At 41.7% G+C, this 9,506-nt stretch overlaps 1 protein-coding gene across 1 annotated transcript; it reads right to left on the bottom strand.

Annotated features, from left to right (window-relative positions):
• Positions 1-2,940: 2,940 nt before the first annotated feature.
• LOC125037511 lies at positions 2,941-8,866 on the bottom strand. Its single transcript, XM_047630671.1, has 2 exons — positions 8,605-8,866; positions 2,941-4,504 (listed from the first exon to the last, which is right to left on the bottom strand). Exons 1-2 carry the CDS (start codon positions 8,769-8,771, stop codon positions 4,354-4,356), a joined length of 318 nt encoding a protein of 105 aa, XP_047486627.1. The 5' UTR covers positions 8,772-8,866; the 3' UTR covers positions 2,941-4,353.
• Positions 8,867-9,506: the final 640 nt, after the last annotated feature.

Raw genomic sequence — 9,506 nt, forward strand, 5'->3', positions numbered from 1 at the left:
AAATTTAAAGGAAGAAAAACAAAGCAAACAGGATGCAGGCGTAGCAGACAAGTCGGGAGAGAGAGGTCATAGGACGTAAAGGGGTAGGAGAGAATGCGAAGGAAAAGGGAAAAGGGAGATTCCAAGTGTCGGGAAGCGGGGGAGGGAGGGAGGGAGGGTAAGAGCACGTCGCACGGCCCCTCGCCCCCCCCCACCCCCCCGTCGAGGGCTCAGGGTGCTCCCACGGCGACAGACCCGAGGGACGAGTGTCTCATTAAAGACTCCGTGTGAGGAAAGACCGACGTTTGGGTGGACGCCGCCCCTCGCCCTCCGCCTGGCCCCGGGTCCCTGCCTCGCGCTCCTCCCTTGCCCTATCTCTTGCTAACTCTCCCTCTCTCCCTCTAAACCTATCTTCCCCTCCGCCTCTCCCTTTCTCTCATGCGCACACACACACACACACACACACACATATATATGATATATATATATATATATATATATATATACTTCTATAGAGACAGACAAACACACATTAACACATCTAATTCTCAAGTTAGTCAGTCAATTGACTCTCGGGCGAAACGAGGGCTGTGTGATAATTAAGGCACGCGCTTGAGGATCCTTTATATAATTACCTCTAATTACACACTTTCGTGCTCCTAGACCGCTTGTTTCTTCAGGAAGAAATATCAAAGCTCATATTCACGTAGACACACACACGCACATGTATAGGTATATATATATGTATATATATATATACATATATATACATATATACACATACACATACACATACATACATACATACATACACACACACACAAATATATATATATATAAATGAATAGGAAATGAGACTCCATAAGTAATGAAATCAAATCATATGGGCAACGAGCCAAAAAACATGACCATTCGCGTTCAAAATACGCCACATATTTCGAAAACTGGAATAAAAAAAAGAAAAAGGGGAAAAAAATAATGTACGTGCCCTCTGGGGTGAAGAGGGGGGGGGGGGGGGTAAATGGCGGTCCACTGAAGCCTCCCGCCGCTATGCTGTCAACAATGATGGTGATATGTTGGTGGAAGAGATGTGGCGACAGTAAATCAAATTAACGTAACTGCGATATATACACAGACACGTATATGTATCCGAGTGTGCGCATGCGCGTGTGTGTATGTGTGTGTATGTGTGTGTATGTGTGTGTAAGTGTGTGTATGTGTGTGTATGTGTGCGTGTACGTGTGCGTGTGCTTGTACGTGTATGAATGTGTGAATGAGTGAACAAGTGAGGAAACGAGTGCTTGAGCAAGTGAACAACTGAATGAAAGAACGAGTGCACAAGCGAGTAAATGAAAGCGAGACCGATGAAAAAAAAAAAAAAAAAAAAAAGGAAAAAAAACGTACTTATCCATGTATCCCTTCGTTCATGCTCATCTATCAACGAACTTAAGGGTGTATTAGTGAACATGCGAATGTGTGTACGCGTGTGCTGTCAGTAGAGTTAACACATGTGAAAGGTCACGCAGCTTAACGTGGTTGCAGGAAGATCACGATCTCTCGGCTTAACGCACACTGGCGTTTGGACAGCAACGTGGACACACACACACACACACGCAATGATGCACACGCACACAAAGGGGAAGGGGGAGAAAATTTAATAATTGGAAATTAGATCAAGTTTGAGCAAATGGATGACAAAGTGAACAGCAAGAGAGAGAAAGAGATGGAGGGATAGAGAGAGAGAGGGGGGGAGGGGGGGAGAGGGGGGAAGGGAAGGGGAGAGGAGGGAGAGAGAGAAGAGAGAAGAGGACAAGGGGATGAATCGGAAAGGAAAGTATGCAGAGGGTGAGGACGGGAAACAGAGAGAGGGATAGAGGAGGGGAAGAGGGTGGAAGAGGGTGGAAGAGGGTGGGAGAGGGAGAGGGAGAAAGAGAGAGAGAGAGAGAGAGAGAGAGAGAGAGAGAGAGAGAGAGAGAGAGAGAGGAGAGAGAGAGAGAGAGAGAGAGAGAGAGAGAGAGAGAGAGAGAGAGAGAGAGAGAGAGAGAGAGAGAGAGAGAGAGAGAGAGAGAGAGGAGAGAGAGAGAGAGAGAGAGAGAGAGGAGAGAGAGAGAGAGAGAGAGAGAGAGAGAGAGAGAGAGAGAGAGAGAGAGAGAGAGAGAGAGAGAGAGAGAGAGAGAGAGAGAGAAAGGAAAGAAAAAACAAGTAGAATAAAGGGGAGAAAGACAGATATATATACAGCGAATGAGAAAAAAGGAAAAAGAAAGAGCGAAAGAAACACACAAACCACCGCAGAACAGAGAGAGAGAAGCAGATAAATAAATAAGAGAGAAAACTGCCTTTCACCCAGACACGAAGGTATTTTATAGACATGCATGTTTATTGCCCCCCCCCCCCCCCTCTAAAAGACACCGTTTTGGACCTTATTCTTTTCCTTCATGAATATTCTGGAAAAAATGCAAAGGGTACAGGGTGATTTGAAAGTACGAGAGAGTGGGGGAGACGAAGAAAACTGGTGAGAGGGGAAGGAAGGGAAAGAGGGAGGGAGAAAGATTGAGAGACAGAGAGAATAGATAAATGGATTGAAAAGAAAGATAAAGAGTGTGAGAGAGAGAAAGAGTGAGGGAGAGAGAGAGAGAGAGAGAGAGAGAGAGAGAGAGAGAGAGAGAGAGAGAGAGAGAGAGAGAGAGAGAGAGAGAGAGAGAGAGAGAGAGAAAGAGAGAGAGGAGAAAGAGTGAGAGAAGAAAGAGAGAAAGGAGAAAGAGAGAAAGGAGAAAGAGAGAGAGAGGAAAAAGAGATCGCGAGGGAGAGAGAGAGAGAAATACTGCCACGAGATAGGAATGGAAGAAAAAGAGTAAGCAGGCCAAGGAGGGGAAAGGAAGAGAGGGAAATACGAAAAAAATACATGATGGTAAATGTAATAAATCCAACATTGGGGTCGAAAGAAACAAACACAGAGTCTGGTAGGCCCATTTTACTTTACATATTCTCCGTCAAGGCATACTTCCTCCGAGCAATATTTTGACAATATGTGGCATCTTACATACAACATCACAGTCCAAATATACAACTTCACACGAGAGAAATATGTTGCAAACAATAAATAGCATTCGGTGGCAAGCGGCAAGATTCAATCCTGTTGCACATTATTGCTTGTACTTCCAATCTCAGAAAGGGCTTTGATGAAAACAGCACCAAGGTCCCCACTCTTGCACAACCACTTCTCACCAGAAACTCCCCTTATATCATAATTTTCTCTCCGCGAAAGGCAATTGTGAGAAAACGTAAAGTCTCCTAACCTACTCATCACAAAGGACAGCCGTCATTTCAAAAAGACTACGGTTTACGCATATTATTAACTCAAAAGACGTGATTATACGACGAGGACCCACAAACCAGTCATCTCCATAGAGCGCATAATCCGTAAGGGGGAAACACCCTGTACAGATCAAAAGGCCAGTCATTGACGGCATAGAAGCCCCGTGACCTCGATAGTGCTGCGAGTGTGAATTCATTTGCAGTAGATTGTTGCCACGTGATCCAGGGTCCATAATCCTCTTGCTTCTTGTGCAGGATTCCTATTGAACCAATTGCAAGTAAGGCGTAAGGAAGAATATTAAAAGGTTTATTTTCCTCAGCAGATGAAGCGAAGATTACATATTTGATGCTATTTTAGGAGGAACAGGTGTGGGCAATGTGGCAAGAACTGCGTGTAGAATGTAGAAGGTGGAAGTACAGTCCTTTGTTATATGGGTAAAGCAACTTTTATTGCTTAACAAAGAAGAGCAACTTGTCCCTTTCTGAATAGCTTTTCTTCCTTCCTTAAAAAAAATGAACACAAAATGATGAAATGAAAATATAACAATGAAAATTAAGTCGATTCCTTCATTGGAAGCTCTATACCCTATGGCAACAGGTATGGCAAAAATCCTTTTACAAGGAAATAATCCGAATTCCTTTTTCTTTTTACGCCATATATACTTCACGGTAAGAAATAATCAGTACCTGTATATCTTTTCCGCAACAACGAATTACTGCTGAGAAAATAAACTTATAATCTACAATTACAACTGGCAGAGAAAGGCAACAGCAACAAATGCCTTTTACAAAAATAAATAAACCATTACAAAGAAAGAAAAAAGATCTAACTTAACAAGAACATAATTCAGAGCAGTTCCCAGATAATATTGTTACACACAATAAAAAGTAAACCAAGAAAATATTTTAAACCAAATCTCCTCTAATAAACAGTGAACTTTTGAACTTCAACCAAACCAAAATTGAAGTTCCATTTTTCCATAACGTTTCTCCCTCTAACCGTCAACATTCAAACCAAAATTCAAATCGAAAGTTCCATTTTCCGTCGACTTCATTACTCTACAAACTATCAGTGGATTCACTATCGGTGCTTTCCCGAGAGGACCTGGGTCGTGGCGCCGGCCTCGTCCTCTTCGCGTCGCAGTACTTCTTCAGCAACGAAGGCGCACACATGTCGATCTCTTCTCCGGATAAAACGCGCTTTCGCTGCCTGAAAAAAGTGGATGTTAAATTAATAGAGGGAGACGAAAAAACAGAAAGAAAAAAATTACTTTATATGTAAGTTTTCTGAGAAAGCTAATCAATTAAGTGTTAATTATGGAGGGAAGGAGATGGGGTGTGAAAGTCATAGTATTTTTTCTAGGGCTTCCTGGGAATTTTAGTATCATCTTTATCTATCTTCCTAACAGTCTATCTTTATATCTATACACACACACACACATATGTGTGTATATACATATATAATACATTTTATTTATCTATCTATCTATCTATGTGTGTTTATGTGTGTGTGTGTATATATATATATATATATATATATATAAATATGGAGAGCTTATTCAGTTTCATAAACGGATATATCTATTATTTTTATCATTACTATCCTTTACATTTGCTGATAACGTCAATGGAAGGAGAAAGGGATACGGGCTGTTGTTTGCACTGAAGCACACTCACTGAGAAACACGACAAGATATTCATGAATCTGGCTGTAGGAAATCTAATATCAGCAGGGAATTCACAAAACGAATTAAATTGTAATAAGATAAAACAAGATTAGATAAACCAGAAACAAAATCATACGAATGCTACGCAAGAGGAAATGAAATGCCACACAAAATAATATAAAACACACACAAAAAAAAAAAAAAAAAAATCAGAAATGAAAAAAATATAAAGATCTGATATAACATTGCACGCTGGCTACACATGGCTGTGGATAAGAGAAAAAGTTTTAATTCGGCAAAACTGAATTGAATACGGTATATAAACTTTCGTCGCCATCTGCTTAATTTATATGATTTCCCAAAACAGTAACTCCAGGTTTCCATTTTACTTCAAAATAAAAATGCGTATTTTATGACGGACAAACCAATCACACCGTATATAATTTGGCGATTCCATGCCCTTTTATTAGCAATAAAAACACAACTTTGCAACATTGCTTCTTTACACATGTGGTCATGATATGCTCCGTTGAATGCTAGAGTTCCCCTACCTTTGTACTACTTTTATTATTATTATTATTATTATTATTTATTTATATTTTTAAATAACAGAGACTCTACACGTCTTTTATATCTTATCTAAAATAATAGCGACTTCATCAGCTATATATTTTTTAACAAAACTGTGACGTTAGAATAGTAAGCAATGAACATAAGGATCAAGATTATTGCATCATCAAGTATTATCATCAAACACACGTTGACAGACCTTGGCTACAGGAAAGAGCAACGACCACCTGGAGGAAAACGAAAGCTGCAAGGAGGAGGAGGAGGAGGAGGAGGAGGAGGAGGAGGAGGAGGAGGGGGGGGAGGAGGAGGAGGAGGAGGAGGAGGAGGAGGAGGAGGAGGAGGAGGAGGAGGAGGAGGAGGAGGGGGGGAGGAGAAGGGGGGGAGGAGGAGGATGAGGAGGAGGATGAGGAGGAGGAGGATGAGGAGGATGAGGAGGAGGGGGAGGGGGGAGGGGGAGGAGGAGGAGGAGGAAGAGGAAGAAAAGGGAAAGGGGGATAGAAGGAGGAGGAAGAAGAGGACATAGAGTTAGGAGGGAGCAGTCGTAGTCGTGGTAGTAGCAGTAGTAGGAGGAGGAAGAGGGAAAGGGAGAGGAGGAAGAGGGGGAAGAGGGAGTGGAGGGGAAAGGGAGAAAGAGGGCGAAGGAGAAGGAGAAGGAGAAGGAGGAGAAGGTGAAGGAGAGGGGAGAGGAGAGAGAGAAGAGGAGGATGAGGGAGAGGTGGAGAAAGAGGCAAAGCAGGAGGATGAGGAAGTGGAAGAAAAAGAGGAGGAAGAAGATAAGGAGGAGGAGGAAGAGGGAAAGGGAGAGGAGGGAGAGGGGGAAGAGGGAGTGGAGGGGAAAGGGCAAGGGAGAAAGAGGGCGAAGGAGAGGAAGAGGGAGAGGGAGAGGGGAGGAGAGAGAGAGAAGAGGAGGATAAGGGAGCGGTGGAGAAAGAGGCAAAGAAGGAGGATGAGGAGGAGGAAGAGGGAAAGGGGGAGGAGGGAGAGGGGGAGAAGGGAGTGGAGAAAGGGAAAACAAGGACGAGGGAGAGGGGGAGGGGAGAGAGAGAAGAGGAAGATGAGGGAGAGGAGAAGGAGGAGGAGAAGGGTGGAGCAAGAAGAGGACGAAGAGTTAAGAGGGAGGGAGAAGCTTTAGTCGTGGCAGTAGTAGTAATAGGAGGAGGAGGAGGAGGAGGGGGAGGGGGAGGGGGAGGGGGAGGGGGAGGGGGAGGGGGAGGAGGAGGAGGAGGAGGAGGAGGAGGAGGAGGAGGAGGAGGAGGAGGGGGGGGAGGGGGAGGGGGAGGGGGAGGAAGAGAAGGAGGAGCAGAGGAGGAGGAGGAGGAGCAGAGGAGGAGGAGGAGCAGAGGAGGAGGAGGAGGAGCAGAGGAGGAGGAGGAGGAGGAGGAGGAGGAGGAGGAGGAGGAAGAGGAGGAGAGTAGTAGAGGAGGAAAGGAGGAGGATGAGGATGAGGATGAGGAGGATGAGGATGAGGATGAGGAGGATGAGGAGGATGGGGGTGAGAGAAGGAAGAGGAGGAGGAGGAGGAGGAGGAGGAGGAGGAGAGAAGGAAGAGGAGGAGGAGAAGGGGAGGGATGGTAAGAGGGAGGGAAGGAGGGGAAGGATCAATAGTACTTATTTCAGTAGTAGAAGTAGTAGGACACATATTATATAAAAACACAAACACACACGTGAGAAAACAAATAAATAAACGCCAGGCACGAGCTAGCTGGCCCTTAGCGTCACGGATAGATGAAATGGATCTATCCCCCCGAAAAGATTAACGCGTTCTAAACGCGTAACAAACCTCAAACTCGGGAAAAAATAAACTGACGGGTACTGCTGTTTTCTTTCATTCTGCCTCTAAAAAGCATAAAGCATGAACGATTTACGAGCTTAAGATGCTATACGTGGCGTTCACTCGCTAGGCGTATTAATAAAACATTTTTTCATGTCCGGGTACTCAGTGATAATGCACCTTGATGTATCGTCCTTTCAGATATCGACAGACAATCATTATAGTCATCTGTATACCATACTGGCCTCTAATTCTTTAGCATTAGTTCACGAACTTAATATTCATAGACCTTAATCACAGCAATTGAGGAAACACACATATGACAGATCTTGGAAGCGTCATGTGTGTTTTTTCGGTCCCTCTGGCTACAAATACATGTACATATCAAACTGGAAAAGTCAAGGTGATAATTTATAGTGCCATGCAGGTCTAACTCCATTATAGTTAACCTAGATGGCACTGACCTGAGCTTTGGATTAATTTTGGACGATGGTGAAGCTAATGCTACGTTCGGAACTCCTCGTCTAACAACTTGGACAAGATGTTTTGGTCGTTCGGAACCTCACTTCGCGTCCGGGATAAGTTGTCCATGTCACTGTCCGCAAACCAGGCGAGCAGGACGAGATGACGTCACAATAACATACGTACGTAAACACTGATAGTTGCAGGTAATCGTAAGATGATAGATAATTTTATGGCTTATTATTACTGTAATCAAAGGGTACTTTTGGGTTTGTCAGTTGCAGGTAGGTTATTTATTCATCAGAGGAGTTGCAAAACGAGGCCTCGTTGTCCTGAAGAGTTGTCTGGACAAAGATTAGGACTGTATTATGGACTTTCTTTTATAAAGATGCAAAGATCCCGCCTCAGATTAAAAAGGAAGAAAAAAAAAGATAACAACACATATCTAAAAATATGCAATAAAATGTCATATAGTCTAATCCGCTAATCAAAAGTCCAGAAACTAGTGAGCTCTTGTAGACATTGCTGGTGATTTATCGTCAAATGATGAACTGTCTCAGCCTTGCCATTATACGTGGTAGAATGTTTGTAGACGTTTATCGAAGAATGCGTAATAATTCAGAGACGAAAATAATCCAAGTGTCGTAAAAAGAAGGAAATTGCCTGCATGTTAACATATCATAACGGTAATTAGCCTTATTTTTAGACCATTTCTCCCTACGATTACAGAGATCCCCGCATTCTGTCCAAAACACACATAACTCCTCAATTGCAAACAAACCAATTACGGAAAATATTTCAACATTGCTCTAGAGAAAAGAAAAAAGAAAGAATCCTCACTTGAAAGCCTCCAAGTCAGAAATGGAAGCCAATTCCTTAAGAAACAAAATAAACTGCAGGTGGAGAAGAGGCAAAACGTCTTTCGAAATTCGTGTTTTCTTCCCGAGATGACTTTCAAAAATGTTCTCAATCATTTTCTTGCCGGGCACTCTGCACGAAGGAGACATCTTGTAATTAAATGAAGAAGGGACGGAAAAAGGGCCAGAGATAGAAGAAAAGAGAGAAAAGGAAAGAGAAAAAACACTGCACACGCGTAGGTTCGGAGCGCTTACTTGTAAACAAACGACTTTTCACCAGTCTATTTCGATATTTGTAAAGGATCGCTATTCGGTAACGTTTCCTTTTCCTTTTTCCACTAGTTTTTGTGCTGTATTCGTATGCTGTTCTATGCATTAGTTGACTATGGAGATATATAGAACAAATATATAACAAAAGCATAATCGCAGCATTTAAGGTTATGATAAAATATAATTTTTCTCTTGTACTCTGCGAAACGCTTAGTATCACATAGATTTTACAGAAGTCACACAAGTATACTGGTGCTATTTATATCATTATTACTATCATCATCATTATCATTCTACGTTATTCATATACTTATTACTGTTATTTGTATTATTGTTATGATAACAATGATAATGATGATTATTCTTATCATTATTATTATTATTATTATTATTATTATTATTATTATTATTATTATTATTATTATTATTATTATTATTATCATTGATATTATTATTATTATTATTATTATTATTATTATTATTATTATTATTATTATCATTATTGTCATTATTATCATGATTGTTATTATTATTATTATTATTATTATTATCATTATTATTATTATTATTATTATTATTATTATCATTATTATTATTATTATTGTCATTATTATT

Source organism: Penaeus chinensis, chromosome 23 (genome assembly GCF_019202785.1).
Source record: "Penaeus chinensis breed Huanghai No. 1 chromosome 23, ASM1920278v2, whole genome shotgun sequence".
NCBI classification, from domain to species: Eukaryota; Metazoa; Arthropoda; class Malacostraca; order Decapoda; family Penaeidae; genus Penaeus; species Penaeus chinensis.

Excerpts from the sequence above, each read along its gene's own strand:
- LOC125037511 (XM_047630671.1), bottom strand. The coding sequence starts at position 8,771 with ATGTCTCCTTCGTGCAGAGTGCCCGGCAAGAAAATGATTGAGAACATT. Across the intron at positions 4,505-8,604 it reads TCTGACTTGGAGGCTTTCAA|GCAGCGAAAGCGCGTTTTAT; the intron begins GTGAGGATTCTT and ends CACTTTTTTCAG.